The sequence below is a fragment of the Ictalurus furcatus genome, chromosome 12 (genome assembly GCF_023375685.1).
Source record: "Ictalurus furcatus strain D&B chromosome 12, Billie_1.0, whole genome shotgun sequence".
NCBI classification, from domain to species: Eukaryota; Metazoa; Chordata; class Actinopteri; order Siluriformes; family Ictaluridae; genus Ictalurus; species Ictalurus furcatus.
This window is the reverse complement of record NC_071266.1, coordinates 17,501,833-17,521,056: the sequence shown is the minus strand read 5'-3', so window position 1 is coordinate 17,521,056 and position 19,224 is coordinate 17,501,833. Positions and strand designations below refer to the sequence as shown.

Genomic DNA, 19,224 nt, shown 5'->3' with positions numbered 1-19,224 from the left:
CAGGTTGAGAGCAAGCAGAACAATATAAGATAGAATAAGATAGGATATAATATAAGATAAGATAGGATGTGGGGGGATGGTTCTTCTACCACTTGCTGAATCAGACTACGTTACCATCACATCATGCCTCTGAGACGATGATGTTATCAGCAAGACGGTGGGGCACTACTAAGAGGAAGACAAAAGGATAAACAGGAGGAGAGGATGGAGGAAATGAAAATGAATTGATCATGTGTAAATAAATGAATCGTGTGTAAAATCAACCACATGATTTTACATTTAAAAAAATAATGTATCATGTTAAAAAATAAATAAATAAATAAAGTAGTTAGAAAAATTATTTAGTCATGTAAAAATCATGTGGGAATAAATTAATCATGTGTACACTGCAGAAAAATGACATCTTAGCAAGTAGAAATACCTTTTATTATAGTAAAAAAAAAAAGATAAATAAAAAATTTTTTTTTAAAAAAGATAAGCGTTACAACCCGCTATCTTTGGGATGGGAAGGTTTTTGTGTGTGTGTGTGTGCTGTGCCATAATTTGTGTGCAGGTCTGAACACCCTCCCAGAGTTTCCAATCTGCCCTAGCCTGCTTTGCTCCCCTCCCAGGATGACATCACTAAATGGCAGCCATATTTAAAGAGGAAGAGGAGTGAGAATGGGTTGGGATGTTGGAGGTGGTTTCGAGTGTGTTTGGTTGTGCTGCTTTATGCTATATTCTGACTGCTGTCCTGGTTTTTGACTTTTGCCTGGTTTTTGAGTTTGGTTGTCCCTGTATCTGTTTTTGTGCATTCTATAAACCATTGTATATATGATTCACTTGGTTCACCGGCAGTAGGGGTGTGGCTGCCATTTGTTTTGGGAGAGGGTTCCTTTGTCTGTTTTTTTGCTTAGGTAGTTGGGGAAGTATCCTTGTATTTTCTTTATTTTCCTTTTAGGTAAGCTAGCTACCTAATAATAGAATTCTTTTGTCTATTATTTTGGCCTTGGCCCACCCTGAAATTATGCCTGGTTTGGTTCCTTGTACAGTTATATGTATATAATTTTGTGTTATACTATCCCACTACTTTTTAACACAAACCTGGTCAGTAGTGTACACATATATACAGACATTATTTTCTCTCTTTGGCTGTTTCAGTTGACAGTATAATTTCTAAGGAGTGTGTATAGATGTGTTTGCAAATTGTCTCTTATTATTTACACTCTGTTGATCTCTCCGACTTCCCAACTTCAAGCATTTTTACTAGGGATATTCATTTACTTAAAGTAATACAAAGAAGAATTGGGGTGGGGTTGCAGTTACACAGCAATACTAGCAGTGTCTGGAATAAAGCAAACCATGCCAAACACCAGTGACTGAGAACCCATAGCTGTCCTTTAAAAATAAATAAATAAATAAATAAATAAAAACCCATTGTGCTACATAAGTGCGCAAACCGATTGAAATGATAAGCGTATCAAGAGTGCAGGCTGCATTAATAGAAACTTTGAGGACCTTGATGCATAACAGCAACATGCTTCCTTCAAAACATTAAGTCTACGGCCAATATCAAAAAGCGCATTAGAGAACAGCTAACAGCTCAGAGCCAACAACTGAAAGTCACACGCAAAAAACCAACAAAAGCACCAATACATACTATTGGTATACATACGATCAAATATTTTCTTATTTTCATCAAATATTTGTTCTCCTTGTTTTTACAGACCTCTTCCAGCTTCTTCCCCTGCAACAGAAATACAATTAGCCAAATAAAACCAATTTAAAACTTAAAAAAAAAATGAATAAAGCTAAAAACAGATAAACTAGACTGTACCTTCTCTTTGAACTTCTCAGTCATGGCTGCCATTATTGCTGTACGCTTCTCTTTGATGGCTTCCATTTTCTGATTAAGTTTCTCCTCCGCCATCTTGCTGAAATGGTTGTTCTCCTCCAGAGCTTTCTGCTGTACCTCCTTTTCATGCTCACGTTTCTCAGCCAACTCCTTCAGCAATTCAGCTTCATGGGACTGCAAAGGAGATAATCCACTTAGGGATTAACTTCAGGATTTGTACTTACATTAGTTACATTATTCTACATTAAGAGACATGAACAGACCTAGAGGTGTTAAGACATGTTCAGATGGGTAGTGTGCAGTTTGTTCAAAGGAAGAGTTCACTTGTGGTACATACTAGGCTGGAAGTCAATAATTATTCAACAGTTCACAAGCTGTGATGCAACACTGACATTTCTAGATATTGTCACTGTAGTCATGCTAGCAACACTTTTTTTTTTAAGAATGGGACAAAATACATCAAGTCAATTAACAGGCTCTCAGGTACAGTAGAAAGTCAGTCAAGTTCCATAATTCTATATTATTCTATATGGATATACATTTCCACCAAAAATATGTCTGCCAGTAAAGGCCAATATACACAGAGGTACCACCAAGAAAGTCCTAGCAGAACTATCATAGCACTAGCGTACACAACGTGGCCAAAAGTAAGTGGAACCAGAGTACTGAACAGCCCATTCCAAAACCATGGCCATTAATTATAAGTTTGGGGAAGACCCTCACATGGGTGTTATGGTCAGGTGTCCACATACTTTTAGCCACAGAGTGCACAGTATAATCGATAGATAGGATGGTTCAATGTAAAAAAAAAAAAACATAATAAATTATGCATTAGATTAACTCTGGCAATTGGAATTTGCAGAAATATTTTAATTTAGGATTCATAAAGTAGTGGTCATCCGATTGATTGGTTTTGCTGATCAATCGGCACTGGTTGCTGGAACTATTGGTTATCTGCAAAAATAGTTTGCACAGTTTTTCCCACTTGTGTCTGTTGTAGAAGCAGATGAGAAGGGTCTGCTGTCATTATACAGTATGAGAGCAGCCTCTAGAGGCGAAATAAAAACCATCATTGACCAATTTTGTTGTGTTGTGTTTGTTTCTTTTTAGAGGTTTCAATTTTTTGTTATTTGGAGTGTTACTTTTTGGCTCAGTTTGGATGGATCATCTACTTTAATATTTATTAAATGTTAGTATAGTAACTTTTTTTATATTCATTTTGTTTTCTACTGGCTCAACAGGGCTGGAGCGCATAAATTCACAACATAAATCTGACTTGGATTAAGTCAATGCAAAGCACAAGTAACTGCTACAAGAAACAAATGCATCTTTCATGTGCTGTGTCCTTTTCCCTTCAGTGAATTGGCCTTTTAGTTTAGTCTGACCACTGCTTTAACGGAGTAAGAACAGCATAGGTGTCTCATATCGCTGCAGTCTCTAGATATTGACACCGCTAACAGATGTGGTTGTTTGAGATGTACCTTGCGCCTTTCTTCGGCTGCTTCCAGTTTCTTCTGGATTTCCTCCAGTGACCAATCCTTTTTCTTCTGAGGAGAGAAAGGGAAGTCTCCTTTTGCCTTTCGGGCAGGATCACGCAGAATGACCTCAAAGGCCTGCCCTGAGGCCCGTTTGTCCAGCTCCTTCACTTTAATATCTAAAAGCAAAGAATAAAAGAAATGCTAAAACAACATATTTACAATGCTACAAAATGATACAGTCAAGTAAAGCAAAGCTAAGACGGAAGAAAATTCATCTCCTTACCACTAGCGGCCATTGTATCAGAAGATGGCTGAGATGAGACCTACACCTGAAGGGAAAGGGGAGGTAGATCACTTTAGGTGTACAGCACTTGTTCTGCCCTCCTGTGGCAACTTGAAGGATAGGCACTCTGAACAAAAATAAACAAAATTTAAAAAATCCATGCATGTGTTTGTGTGATAGGTGTAAGTGGTTTATGAGTCAAGTTTTTAACCTGCCTCCCCCCCCCTCCCCCCCCCCCGCCCCCAGATCTTACAGAGGGGAAAACTGAAACTTGTGGATTAGCACACACAAAGAGAGAGAGAGAGAGAGAGAGAGAGAGATGATGTGAAGTTTGCCGTATATTCAGTTGACAGTGCAACATGTGAAGACACACAAACACCACCAGGAAAGAGCCACATGGAGAACAGCTACAAACAAACAAAGAGAGCGAGACACAGACAGACAGACAGACAGACAGGCGGTGGCTCTCTCGCTCACATAAACACACACACACACACACACACACAAGCGCTTGATCCCAGACTAGGTCAAGTTCATCCTGAAAATAGCTTGTTGCATGAATGAAAATGAAAATGAAACAGCCCAACTAAAGGGCACGAGAGCTAAAAATGTTTATTAACATTACAGCGACACAAACATATTCTTCTATTCATGGTTCGTCTAAACATCTTCCAAGACCCTAAAACAAAGCCTGTTTGAACTGCCTCAAACTGCTTCTTATCGGTACACAGAATTATGTCATGTTCTGCGTTTCACATATATAGTAGTGGTTCAGCACAAGCGCTTCAGAGCACTCTCATTATTCTATCCTGCTTTATTCTATCCTGTATTAACCATCTTTCTGTAATAAACCTTTTTACCTTCAGAGGATGAGTCTGCGAGTGTTGTCTAATTTCCACGACAATTTGGCATCCCTGGCTGGGCTGCGCGAGTCTTTTCAGCTTTTCTGGACAACAAGCAAACCGGAGGACATCCGTGGGAAAGGTTTCACCCTGGAATCCGTGTTAACACGCAGGCGGTTTTCCCTTTATTGTGCAGAGCGAAAGACCGATGCTGCCTTACCACTAACTGGTAGGAATCATCAAGAATTTTGAATTAGAATTAGAATTTATGAAGTCATAGTGTATTGCTGTCTGTATGGAAGGGAGTCAATGGTATAAGAAATGTGCGTATTACACTGAGAGAAGTATTACATGGAGCGATTTCTTAAAAGAAGTTCCAGGAACTTCGCCTCTGCGACGGCAGAGATATTGGTGTTTCTTAGATCACAGCTTCAAAACTAAGATAGTCTAAAACTAAGATAGTCACAGCTTCAAAACTAAGATAGGAAGAGTCTGTGAGTGTTGTCTAGTTTCCACGACAACAGTAAAACAGTAGTGCACACATATATGCATATACATTATTTTCCCTCTTTGGCTGTTTCAATTGACAGTATCATTTCTACGGAGTGTACATAGACATGTTTGCAAATTGTCTCTTATTATTTACACTCTGTTGATCTTTCCGACATCCCAACTTCAAGCATTTTTACTAGGGATATTAATTTACTTAAAGTAATACAAAGAAGAATTGATGATTTTCCTAAAACAAAAATTCAGCCCAGAATGGAGCAAAAGCATGTTTTGTTCATCTGACCAATTACATTGGTGCTTGAAAGTCTGTGAACCCTTTAGAATTTTCTATATTTCTGCATAAATATGACCTAAAACATCATCAGACTTTCACATAAGTCCTAAAAGTAGATAAAGAGAACCCAATTAAACAAATGGTTAAACAGGTCCTTATGCTGGACTGCAGTGTTTTCCTTTCACCAAACATAACGCTTCTCATTTAAACCAAAAAGGTCTTTTTGGGTCTCATCTTTCCACAAAATATTTTTCCAATCGCCTTCTGGCTTGGCCACATGATCTTTAACAAACTGCAGACGGACAGCAATGTTCTTTTCGAGAGCAGTTATTTTCTACTTGCAACACTGCCATGCACACCATTGTTGTTCAGTGTTCTCCTGATGGTGGACTCATGAACATCAACATTAGCCAATGTGACAGAGGTCTTTAGTTACTCAGAAGTTACCCTGGGTTCCTTTGTGACCTCATGGACTATTACACGTCTTGCTCTTGGAGTGATCTTTGTTGGTTTTGTTTACCCTAACTCTTGGGGAGGGTAACAGTGGTTTAACAGTGAATTTCCTCTATTTGTACACAATCTGCCTGACTGTGTATTTTTGGAGTCCAAACTCTTTAGAGATGGTTTTGTAACCTTTTCCAACCTGATGAGCATCAATAACTCTTTTTCTGAGGTCCTCAGAAATCTCCTTTGTTCATGCCATGATACACTTCCACAAACATGTGTTGTGAAGATAAGACTTTGAGAGATCCCTGTTCTTTAAATAAGACAGGGTGCTCATTCACACCTGATTGATTCTAATTTCACGTTCAAATTAAACTACTAATGCTAGAGGTTCACACACTTTTGCCACTCACAGATATGTAATATTGGGTCATTTTCTTCAACAAATAAATTACCAAGTATAATATTTTTGTCTCATTTGTTTAATTGGGTTCTCTTTGTCTACTTTTAGTACTTGTGTGAAAACATGAAGATGTTTTAGGTCATATTTCTGCAGAAAATTCTAAAGGGTTCATAAACTTTCAAGCACCACTCTACTTTGCCTCAAACTACTTGTAACTGCTCACTCTCTTGAACATACTACACCACTTCTTCGATCTTTGGTTTGCCTTTTATGCTTTTCTTGCTTCATATGCCATGCTACATCACTGCTGGACTTCATGTTTTATGGAATGAATTAAGTAATGGTTTCCATATTAAAGTCCAAGGAAGGGCTATAAACTTTTAAAAATGTTAACAGAAAAATCCACCCTGAACAACTTGTGTATTAATGTTTATCATTAACACAGACATTTACAATAAAAAAATGTAAGCAACAATAACTTTGTTGCATCAAAAAGCATGACAAACAGACAGTATAATTATCATAGACTAGTGCAGTGGGGTTCGTCCAAATGCCTGCAGCAATAAAGCACAACTTACTGATCTTTCTTTTGTTATTACTAGGGTCACCAAAATATCTTCCTTAAGCTTTAATAACAGATTTGACATATGACACATCTGTTCATGAAATTTCAGAAGGTGTGTTTGAGATTCCATGGGTTTCTAAGTTAAGTCTTTGCAATTTCTTTTGACTGGTAGAATGTGATTTTCTCACAAGTTCATGCACTGCAATGACATCTTAGCAAGTGAAAATATATAATTATTAAACCTATTTCTGGACATTTTACTAATTTCAAGCTTGTAAAAGTCAAAAAAATTAGCAGATAATTTAATTGTAAACATTTATCTAGAAAGAAGTAAAGCCAGATTGGAATTAACAAAGAAATACAGAGATGAGCCACAAAAGTTCTGGAACAAAGATTAACCTTTACCAAAGTGATGGAAAGATGATCACATCACCAAGTGTGGAGAAAGAAAGTATCTGCTCGTGATCCAAAACATACAAGCTTATCAGTCAAGCATGGTGGAGGTAGTGTCATGGCTTGTGCTTGAATGGCAGCTTCTGGAACAGGCTCACTAATCTTTATTGACAATGTAACTCATGATGGTAGTAGCAGAATGAATTCAGAAGTTTACAGGAACCTTTTGTCTGCCAGTTTAGAGAGAAATGCAACCAAGTTAACCGGGAGGCATTTTATCATGCAGCAAGACAATGATCCAAAACACACTGCCAACTCAACAAAGGACTTTATCAAGGGGGAAAAGTGGAAGGTCAAGTCAATCACCAGACCTTAACCCAATTGAGCATGCACGCAATGGCAAAGAATAAGAAAAGGAAGAAAAGTACAATCATACATAATTTCCTTCATATTTATTGATATTGTATTCTGGGGAAATTAAAAGGTATGGTGGACTTGTGCTTCATGTTGACCATAAATGATAACAGTCGAAAGTATGACCTTTTTTTCTGTGCATGTTCTTTGTCTTTGCTTTTATCAAATGGTTTCTTCCAGTAAATATGTAGGCTGAAAGGACAGGCCTCCATCTAGTGTTCAGAAAAGGGAAATTCCTTATTAGGTCACAAATATATGCAAACCACATTGTTTTTCAAAACCATAATGAACATGGTTATTTTAAAATTATGTCCCAGAATCCCTTCCCTGTACACACTGGAATTAAACTCTAATACATGAATGTGCTGTTAAATTTATTTGCAGAGGCTCTCACATTACTATAAACACTTGAATTGCATCATCTTCAAATGTTTAAAAGTATTAAAATATCCACAATTGACTAGTGCAGCTGCTTTTTTTGCTCCTTGCTTTTTTGTGGTTGTCAGTTTTCTTTTGAGTATTTGACTCATTCATTCTGACACAATGCTTATGTCATCTTTTGGTCCTCTTCAAGCCAATTCACACAGGGCAAGTTTCAAAAAGAGTTCATAAACTTCCATTTAAACAAACTTCAATCCACACCTTTTTCACTCACATGCACAAATAAACTCCAAAGAAATCCATTACAATAACATACGATACAGTTTGAACTGAATCAAACATGGCTTGTGTAAACTCTTCTTGTTTAATTGCTCTTAAAGTGACTGTATGAAAGGGGGTTTCAATGAAACCTTAATGACTTGGAGAAGATCTGCAAAGAGGAGTGGGACAAAATCCCTCCTGAGATGTGTGCAAACCTGGTGGTCAACTACAAGAAACATCTGACCTCTGTGATTGCCAACAAGGGTTTTGCCACCAAGTACTAAGTCATGTTTTGCAGAGGGGTCAAATACTTATTTCCCTCATTAAAATGCAAATCAATTTATAACATTTTTGACATGCGTTTTTCTGGATTTTTTTGTTGTTATTCTGTCTCTCACTGTTCAAATAAACCTACCATTAAAATTATAGAATGATCATTTCTTTGTCAGTGGGCAAACGTACAAAATCAGCAGGGGATCAAATACTTTTTTCCCCTCACTGTAGCAATAATAACACAAGGAACTATTTGACAGGCAAACAATTATTTTGTAACAATTATTTTATTAACAGCACCAGTTTTCATTTGTATAAACAGTCCTGGTAACTGATTTGATTACAAAATGATCTATTTGCAATGACTATTAAGCAAACAAATCAATTATAAAATCTGTGCATTTATTATGGCTTAAATCTACCTAATAGGCAGAATCAGATTCACATACAGCAAGATAAATAGGCCTGTTCTTCATACATGGATTACTGAGTTGTCTAGATTGGATTGTTCATGTCAGTTCTTCAAAGCTGTTGTTGGACTCGTTACCAAGACAACAAGTCCATAACTCAAACACAGAATACAGAAAATTGCATGATGTATTTCTAAATATATTTCAGCATTTAAGTCTTTCAATTCATTTTTAAAAATAGTAAAATATCTTATCTTTAGTAAAGTCTAGTGATAGACTGGGGGGTTGGGGGCTTTACTGCCATTGCCACCAACAGCATAATTACAGGAGGACTGTGCATGCATAATTTAAATGTGGTTTATATATCGGTCTGTTAAAAAAAGGAGACTGATCTATGCCTACTTAAATTTAATTGTGCCAAAGATTTCTTTAGATGAGCGTAAATGATCCAACATCTGTTTATACTATTATATTAGTGAAAAAACTTGTAATAGCAATTTCGAGCCCTTAATAAATCTTGCACAAGACGTGCACTTCTATATGATTTGTCTTAGCTAATAGTTAACTCGCTGATCATGGTTTCAAGTCTCAATTTATCTGGAATATTTGCTGGGAGTGTGCAGTTAACTCAAACCATTCAATATGGCTATGTTAAATCAGTTTCACAGGTGAATATAATTGGGTCAATAAATTGGGTTCAGAATTAACCCATTTGGAATGATCACAATTGGTAGATCTGGCATACTTCATTTCATTGAACGATATATGAAGAATATTATATAACTTAATATGAATTAATTTAGTGAGGAATCACAATAAATAATTAAGTCAAAAGAATCTTCATGTATAATCCCAAATTTGGCAGAGGAATTTTAACTGTTCATAAATGTTATTGTGAATTAAAACATTTGTTATCTGTATACAACTATGTACTTTATACACAGTGTCTGAAAAGGTAGGAACCAATGAGAGTAAAACTACATATACGTACTTAATTCTGTATTTATTATTTACAACATATGCTCTATGACTTCATCCTTACATATTTTTTCAGTCACTATATCACGTTTTTTGCAGATTTTGCTTAACCTATTCGGATCAACATATTTGCTCTACATATTTAGGGGGCGAAGCACTGAAGGTACATAGGCACCCTTTAGTGATATGTTTTCTTCTTCTTCTTACTACTATACTTCCTATAGGAGTCTATGGCAGCCCATAGAATGCTTCTAATGCTTATTATGAAATTTGGCACAGTGATAAAGGACTGTCTCAGGTACCTTCACAGCAATTTTGGTTTACACCACTTAAGCCTTCTAGCATCCTTCCACTTTCCTCTTTGGGTCAAGCTGAGTTCAACGGACACCGCTCATTTCTGCCATTGAGAATATTTTTAAAAATTTTTTTGCTCTTCTTCTCCTACAAACTTTGTTCCATCATCACCAACTTTGAATCACAGCATCGTAAGACCAACTTGAAAAAAAAGTTGCTTCTCAGATTTTTGATATGATGTACAGTTAGTCCATAATGCTCAAAATGATTTTGACAGTGAAGTTGCCAAACAGGTAAAGAGGGCATATCATATCAACGGTGTAATGTATATTGACCAAACTTTGTAGATGAGTACATGACCTTGTCCTAAGGGACTCCAAGAAGTTTTGTCTAAATCCCTTCTAGGGGGTCGCTATAATTCTAAGTTAGAAAATCTGCTCAAAATTTTTGAACTGCTTTGGGACAGAACGTGCTTTGTCCCTTAATTGCTGCTTGCAGCTATCTTCGTTATTGTTTCCTGACTTTTCGGATACTCTGTATAATAGGTTTGTTTTAACATTACTGCCTTCTGAAGTCTGCTCTCATGTGTACAGAGGTCAGAATGACACGTTTGTGTAAGTGTCACAATTTGCCCGTCAGCCATACCATATCATGTCCTTATATGCAAGTGTTGCTTGTTGATATATGGGCTCAAACATGAATGGCAAGTTGGCTGAGAACTTTGCCCAAAAATAAATTACTGTCACCAAATGGAAAGATAAACACAGCAGAGCAACATGAGAATAGGCTGCAAAATCAGGGAATGTATGCATGCCTCCTTATCGTATGGGTCTTATCCATCTTTGCACTGGGTAATATTCAATTTTTTAACATGCTGAGGAAATCAGATCTCCAAACAGCAACATCATAATCAAAAAATATAAAAGTGTTCAGATTAATGAGTTCTTTTTAAGTGATGCTGAAGTTAACATCCGCAGTATGTAGTTTGTGTGAACAAGGTGACACTGGTGAAATTGAGTTTTCCTGCCTCACATCCAGTATTCCCAGGATTGGCTCTTGATTAATTGCAACCTTGACCAGGATAATGTTACTAAAGACGAATGAATACATGAATTACTACTGTACGAACATAGAAATATACTAGAAATATACAGGATTCACCATCATGACATGTAGATTATGATTTTAAATAAAATTAACAGTGCATAGAAAGTGTGTTCATGTAATCATGAATCAAGAGTGGCATGATGCATGGAATTGAGTTTGACTTCTAATAATGTGCCTCTGACACAGCTAGTGTGGATTAAAGTGCTAATTAAAATGCTGCGAGTGACACAACTCAGGCATTGGGGGAAAAAAAGAAAGGAGAAAAAAAAAGACACTTTCTTTGAGGCACATCAAACTCAAGCCCATGTGTCGTTTTAAACGTCATCTATGTTTTTTTGGTGGGTTTTTTTTGCTCTTGCACTAGGCTGATTCCACTCATTATTAAACATTTTTAGTAATTATTAAAAAGTAATTTTCTCTCTGAAAACAAAAGATATGTGTGCTCATAACTGATAATTGAATGCTGGAGTTGCCAAAAGAGAGCTTTCTCCTGGCAGTAACGCATATGGAAATACGGCTGAGACACTTGACCGAGGACAGAGCTCATTATGCGACACATTCGTTGTGAATATGGAAAAAGAGTGAGAGTAATCATACCCACGAGCTTCCAAATGACATTATGTGCTGTCCATGATGTGCTCAGTCAAACAGTTGCCTTAATGCTGTTCTAGTGGCCTTTGCCAAAATGTTACAATGGCAAGTCAAATATGACAAATGACAAAGACAAATTTTATGATAGACTTTGTTTAAATGCTCAACTGGAATCTATCATTTCTACAATTATTTTCTTTCACATAATACACTAGACTCATATTAACCATGTCCATATCGTCCTCTGTAAAACAAATCATTCTGATTTGGCAGAGATAAAGGGACATAACTTTTGCCAGTGTATTAGGGATACTTATAGTATTCAGAAGATTTACAAGAAAACATGGTGGTCTCCAGTCACCATTAATTCATTTTAAAAGTAAAAAATCTGATCATCTTGTCATTTTTCCACATACTGTTATATATACACATAAGACAACCCCATTCTCATACTGCACTATAGATTCCTCTGTTTTGGAACATCCTGAACTTTCCCAAATATTCTTCCTGCAAATACATTGACACCTAGGCCCAATCCCAGTAGCACAGCTACTGATAAATCATATTCCTGTGTCTTTTCTTCTCCTACTCCTGTTATTCCTGTTACTGCAGGGCTTCTGCAGTGGAGACTGGGAGGTGTTTAGGATTCGTCCTTTCTCTCAGAGCTCTCTGCAGGCAGACAGGCCTCCTCTGACATTGGTGACTGAACTCCTCCTGGCCCATCTGCTAAAAGTGAGAGAGAGAGAGAGAGAGAGCATTACATTATTATATAATGGATTACATTACATCATTGTTAGGGTTTACCAATAATTACTCAATACTCTGTTCTGGTTATTTGTGGTGGGCCAACACCCTACCAAGACACTATGCTGGTGTTTTCCTTTAAATGGTTACCCATCTGTATATGGCATATATGATGCTGGGCCTCTCTCATTTAGGTCAATGATACACCCAGCACCATTGACAGACAACAAAGGCATATGTCCCTGGATGAAATCAGCCCAAGTACCCAACACTTGATGGTAGTGAATGCATCATGCCTCAACTGGTATCAAGTGGAAGGTAGCCTCAGCAAAAATCACTACTTAAAGAAGACAATGATGGTGAATTTTGAGTGAGCCAGAGTGAGCTTGTGTGCCTTAAAGGCTCACACTCCCAGCAATTTACAGACTGGCTAAGGATCTCTGCCTTTAAGCCCAGCACTGAGCCTCCAGCAGCTCCACACACTAAAACTTCACTTCAATCAACATGTTGGCTCAGATCATGATTTGTACCTCTTCCTTCATGGATCCACTTCTCTCTTTCCCTGTTTCCACATTGTGCATTGTGCTAATAAAGATGGAAGTCAGTTTGCAAGTGCAGATCACTGTTAACTAAATGTCCTGAGAAAGTTTGTTGAACTATAAAATGTGCAGAGAACCAAGCTCCCACTAAAGACTCTTCGGTAGTAGTCAATGAATAGTACTGAAAAGGTAGGGAGGTGGTGGGTCCATTTTGAGAGTGAAGACCACAACCTCATGAAATGACATGAAGAGAGGGGAGAGAAAAGGAGGGATGAAACCCAATTTCTGCTAGAGATCCGTCTGTTAGATCCATGTGTGGAGAAAAAGGGACTGATGAAATGGTGTTGAGGACAGGTGGGTCAACATGGACACAGGAGGTGGAAACTGTACTGCAATGGAATTGTTCCTGAGGGGGCGTAGAGGCAAGGACAAACTCATCTGGCTTGAGCTAGAAGGAAATAACCTTGGTTAAAAACCAAGGCTCAGCAGGGGGAGTCCATCATACTTTGGCTGGCACTGGAAGGTGTCTTAATAATTAGTTTACTAGAAGTAAGTGTTTAGCAAGGATAACACTCTAATTGTGGTTGGGATAAGTATAGATTTATCTGCCAGTATGGCTCCCTTTGAGTGTGGGTAAAGAGGAAGGCTGGTCATGCTGGGTGGCTGATTGATGACTATGAATCAGGAGCTCGATATCAAACTGAGAAATTGGTGAGTGATGATGGCTGGAGAGCTCTAGATCTGATGAGTTTATTTTTAGTGGAATGAAAGTGTTTGCATTTGAGCAAGTCAGCACAAAGACCCATCCAATCACTGAGAGATGGGAATTTATATGAATTGAATTAAGATGAATCTGGAGCTTCAAAAGGGCTCTTTGGGGGGAAAAAAACTCTGCAAAATCGTTGCAAATGTTAATTTTACAAACTGTACATCATCCGAACAACACACGCACTTGTATTAAGACTGACCTGTGAGAGACAGTTCAGTCAATTTCAGGGGGAGGTCAGATGGGTTAACCCCTGCTGGTGAGCCTAAAATGTCAGGCAGAGCATTGCGTCGTCCAGACCTTCCTGACGAGGCAAAGTCCAACACCGGCTGCACCTCGGTCATCTCACCTCTGCCTAGAGAGAGAGAGAGAGAGAGAGAGAGAGAGAGCGAGCGCGAGAGAGGGAGTGAGAGAGCGCGAGAGAGAGGGAGTGAGATAGAGAGCGAAACAACAATTGCTCTTGAGTTATTCTTAGTATATTTAATGGATGTATTTACATGTACATACCGTAGTGCTCTTGTTCTGTACAAACACATCAATATTACAGTTCAATAACTTTTATTGCCATAGACTAAGCAACATGCCATAAAACAAAATGAAACAGAATGGCAATTAGATATGGAAATTTGAATTGCTCTCAGATCCTAATGGGTGCTTTATTAAAGTCAGATGTTTTTAATCTCTGCCCATTTATGATTAGCATTAACACCATTAGTAAAGTGTTAGCTTTACCACTGTGTTGTTGGCCTATTTAATCTTTTTTTTATGGGTCACAATTTTTGTCCTTGGTCAAAAAGTGCCATTATGCGTCATTCCGTATCAAGTGGTCCAATGCAGGTTGCTCAACTGCTTTTAATTTTCCTGATTTTTTCCTGATCACCTCTATTGGCATTGCAAAATCACCAGTTATTTCATTTTATTTTATATATATATATCTTTTATTTTAATTGGTTTAACCATGACGGCCATCTTTGTGTTATGGCATACAACAAATTTTGGTTATACAGCTGTTTATGGAAACCTCAATTAACTAATTCATCTGCTTCTTTTCTTACGGAAAAAAAAAAAACAAACCCATCTATTATTTTAGAGTATTTTGGATTATGTTCCAGTGTACTCAAATGTAAAAGTTATAAATCATATTCTATGGCCTTTGTACTCATGAGAGCCCAACCCAGAGTTGTATAAGGTTTGCACCCATGTATTATATTTGAAAAGTTTCCAAAGAAACCTCTTGTATTTCTCATCCAGCAGAGGGAGTGTGTGTAATAAAGCCAGATCACAGGTTCTCTTTAAGACTGTTTCATTCCTGTGAAGAATGAAACAGGATATATTTCACTGTCTGTTCATGTATAGCCATTTTACTAGCGTGGGATAAAAGTGCCAAATGAATTGTTGTAAATGGAAATTAAACGTACTGTACATTACCTAAAGACACATACACAAATCTTTAAACAAAGCATGGAAAGACAGCTATTGTGAAAACAGTGTCTGTAGTCATGGAGACAGTGGGTATTAAGCCTTCAAAATGGAATGCTTGAGAAACATCAACATTCGTGAAAATAATAATACAGGATTACGGTGCCTAGCCTTTATTATAATGAATGATTTTGTGTACATCAACTTCATATACAAATCGTACTAACTACAGGTATTTGAAAACGCTTTCACACGAGCGGAAACTAAAGAAAGTGAGATAAAGTCAGGGAGAACTGCTGTTTCTATGGTAACAGATAAAAAATAACTTATTGCACCACCGTATTCTTTTTCATAATTCTCCTGTTTGTATCAAGAAATCCTTTAAAAATGCATTGTTAAAAGATAAAGAAACACTTTAAAAACACATAACTGACACACATATCCTGAAAAACTTTCACACCTATGTGAGACATTAGGAACTTGTCATTTTTCTACTAATAGTAACTCTTAAAATTTTTTCTTTAGGTAAGAGATGAACAGCTTTTTGTGCTCTCCACTAAAATGTGTGGTATAGTTATAAAATAAAGCTACTATAAATAAATAAATTTGATCCTGGGCTTGGGTTACGGTCTGTGTATCTGTTCATCATTATTGACTATAAATACCATTTTTAAATCTCAGTCAATGCATAACCCAACAGTTCAAACCAAACTGCTCAATTGCAGCCAGAAGAGCTGGCGTATGTGTCCTATTTTTAGCCAAATGCTTGGGGCGTTCCAGGAAGCATAGCTCAGCTCCGCATGTCAGATCTTCTCTTTGTCTTGCCTGTCCAAGACAACAGACTGCAATTAGCATGCTGTTATTAGTCTAGCGTTGTTTGGGTGACAGATCAGGGGAAAGGCGAGTGTTATGCTGTATCTGGGCTGTCTGTATGCTCTGAACCGATCTGTGTATCTTCTACTTACAACATTTCAGTCTGTTGATAAGTAAGTCAGACATTCAGGATAACTTCATCTGATTTCTGGAACACTGACTCTTTCAATGGTCCAACAGTTATTTTGAAAATAACTAACCTTTAAACTACATATTTTAGGGCAATTATTTATCGGATGAATGCTTAATTCTTTGTTACATGTATATACAGTACATTTGAATTCCTTGAATCTGATTGATCAGAAGGCGTTATATTTATTTTCTATAACAGCAGTTCTGACAATAGTGAGTTGCTCTATAGCCAGAACAGGTTTATATTAATACTCATTCCAATCCGTTATTGTTTACTGTTTATAATAACAGATTATTCACAGGAAATTGAATGGTATTTAAGAAAGAAACCAATCTAATAGTTAATGATGAAGCATTCTGTAAGATGTTGTTTATTTAACATATTTATGGAAGGAGTCTCCAGTGTAATGGTCCAGCAAGTCTTTAGAACAAAGCACTTTACACTTTCTGGTTTGAATGTAACTACGAATGGTTTAAAATAGTGATGTCATTCATTAATAAATAAAAAATTGCAATCGCTGGCAAATTGCAAGGGTATAAAAAGAATAAAATACATGCTGTTGTTGGAAAATAATCAACTTCAGGGTGATAGTTATTTTCCTATAACAGCACATCCCATTATGATTTACTTCTTACTTAAGGACCTTTTAAAAATGGTTCTATACGGTACCAAAACAAAAGCAAAATTGCTGTTCTTTAATTGTCTGATGTCATGTCAGTGGCCAAAGCAGAACTGGACTTCATTACCCATCAGCCCATCTACATAACATGAGATCATCTGCACCTGAGTCACATTAAATTTAATGAGCAGTAATATACAAGTTCTGACATTTGTGGCACTCCTTGTCTAACCTTTGTCGTGTTCACATCATGCGCTTGTGTGGTTCCATGCTTGCATAGTTTCATGTTCTTAGAGTTTTGTTTATGTGTGTTGCACCTTACTAATCGGTAATCAATCAATCAATCAATCAATCAATCCATCACTCACTCACTCTATTATGATCTGTGTGGGGTCTTTTAAAAAATCTTATAGGTTTTGCTTATTGAGCTCCTTTTTAATACCAATTTTACATGTTAAATGATCTACCATTAATGCTGATGATTCAGATAACAGGTTTTAAAATATCACAATTTAAATGTTGAGAATAACCATTTCCAAAGCAATTATTGTTTTTAAACCTATGAAGTCAGAGAGATGTATAATGTTTGAACTGAGAGAGGTGAAAAAGGGGGAAAGGGAGAGCAAAAAAAATAAAAAAATCCAGACCTTTGAGAGATTTCACTTAAATCGACCTACTTGATGTCAACCAGGTTACAAGAACACCTTTCCACACTACTAATCACACAGAGAGAAGTAAATTGTCTTTAACCTGGGCTAAACAACAGTCTGCATAGAAATTGTATTGAAAATTAAGAAATTAAAATGATATAAATGTTTGGACATTTATTGGACCTACTCACTTTTGTTGCCAGCGGTTTAGACATTAATGGCTGTGTGTTAAGTTATTTTGAGGGGACAGCAAATTTACACTATTACACAAGCTGTACACTCACTACTTTACATTGTAGCAAAGTGTCATTTCTTCAGTGTTGTCACATGAAAAGATATAATCAAATATTTACAAAAATGTGAGGAGTGTACTCACTTTTGTGAGATACTGTATGTACCCCCCTCCCCCTTTTTTAAAGGACCAAAAAGTAACTGGACAAGCTAACAATTATACATTAAATTGTAATTTTTAATGCTTAGTTGCAAATCCTTTGCAGTCCATGACTGCCTAAAGTAATTCCTGACCTCACTGGTGCATAATTTTTCTTTATAAGAATTTACCAAATAGTTGGTAGTTGGGGTTTTTGATATCTCTCTGATGGGTTTGATTTGATTTTTCAGCCCAATAATGGCTTTCTTCACTGGCCGTGACAGCTCTTTGGACTTCATATTGAGAGTTAACTCTAGACCTTTTATCTGGTTAATTGTAAGTGAATTAATAAGGGAATAATACACACCTTTGCCATGGAACAGCTGAGCAGCCAACTGTCCAACTACATATAAAAAATGCTGCAATACCTACACCGTTCACACAATTTGGATGTAAATGCCCTCATATTAAAGCTGATATACAATATACTGTTGTAGACAGCAAAAACAAACAGTAACTTTGTAACTGTCCAAATATTTATGGACCCGGCTGTACATCTATTTTTTTTTAAAGTCCATGTTGAGGGAGTTATGATTAATGTAATATAGTACCTCATTAATTAATTTAGCGAAACTAACTCTTAAAAACATCTTCAATTATACAGAAGTGTTGCTCACTATATGCAGCTTACAGCAGAGTTTCATAACTGGAGAGAGAGTTTCAAGGTTAAGATACTCCCATGACTAACTGATTCAGCTCACTGAGGCATTGATCATTAGTTGCAGAGCTGAAACCAGCTGGAGTTAGAAAACCTTGAAACTATAAGTAGTCGATGCCAAGAATTGGAGAGTTAAAGCAAGGTTGTGATAACAGAGAAGATTTTAACCAAAAAAAAAAGAAATCTAATTCACATATAAGTAGACTTATTAATACAGTATAAACATCAATTGATGGGCTTCAACTCGTATAATTGGCATCAGTTACTGTAAATGTCTATACGGATTAAGTGTGTCCGGATTAAATAATGTAGCTTATTTATTTTAATTGCATACACAAATTTAGTGAATATTTCATGAAATGTCGTTTCATACGAACAACTTGAAAGAAAGCAAATCGAGAAGACATCCTTAAGACAAATAAGACTGGCCATTTTAATTAGGACAAAAAAAGTTTGCACTATTTTGTCGGTTTCAGCTTTGTGAGCATTGTGGATGTTGTTAAATGTAAACCAGCTGTGCTGTGAACACACCTGGTAATTTAAGTGTGCAAAAAAATGGCTATTTACCTTCTATAAAACGGCCTGTAAATATAACCCCAGGTTAAACTAATCCCATGCGTATGCACTCTGCATTTTTTTAGGTAGTCGACTCATTTTC

The 19,224-nt window shown here is 36.8% G+C and overlaps 1 protein-coding gene across 2 annotated transcripts; it reads right to left on the bottom strand.

The window, feature by feature from the left end:
• Nucleotides 1-408: 408 nt before the first annotated feature.
• Nucleotides 409-4,663, bottom strand: LOC128615415 (stathmin-like). Of its 2 annotated transcripts, none has more exons than XM_053637477.1 (5): nucleotides 4,456-4,663; nucleotides 3,596-3,722; nucleotides 3,316-3,488; nucleotides 1,817-2,008; nucleotides 409-1,726 (listed from the first exon to the last, which is right to left on the bottom strand). In XM_053637477.1, exons 2-5 carry the CDS (start codon nucleotides 3,606-3,608, stop codon nucleotides 1,583-1,585), a joined length of 522 nt encoding a protein of 173 aa, XP_053493452.1. In that variant the 5' UTR covers nucleotides 3,609-3,722; nucleotides 4,456-4,663; the 3' UTR covers nucleotides 409-1,582. The 2 variants fall into 2 exon arrangements, with proteins under 2 accessions (XP_053493452.1, XP_053493451.1); XM_053637476.1 differs by having other exon boundaries at nucleotides 3,596-3,641.
• Nucleotides 4,664-19,224: the final 14,561 nt, after the last annotated feature.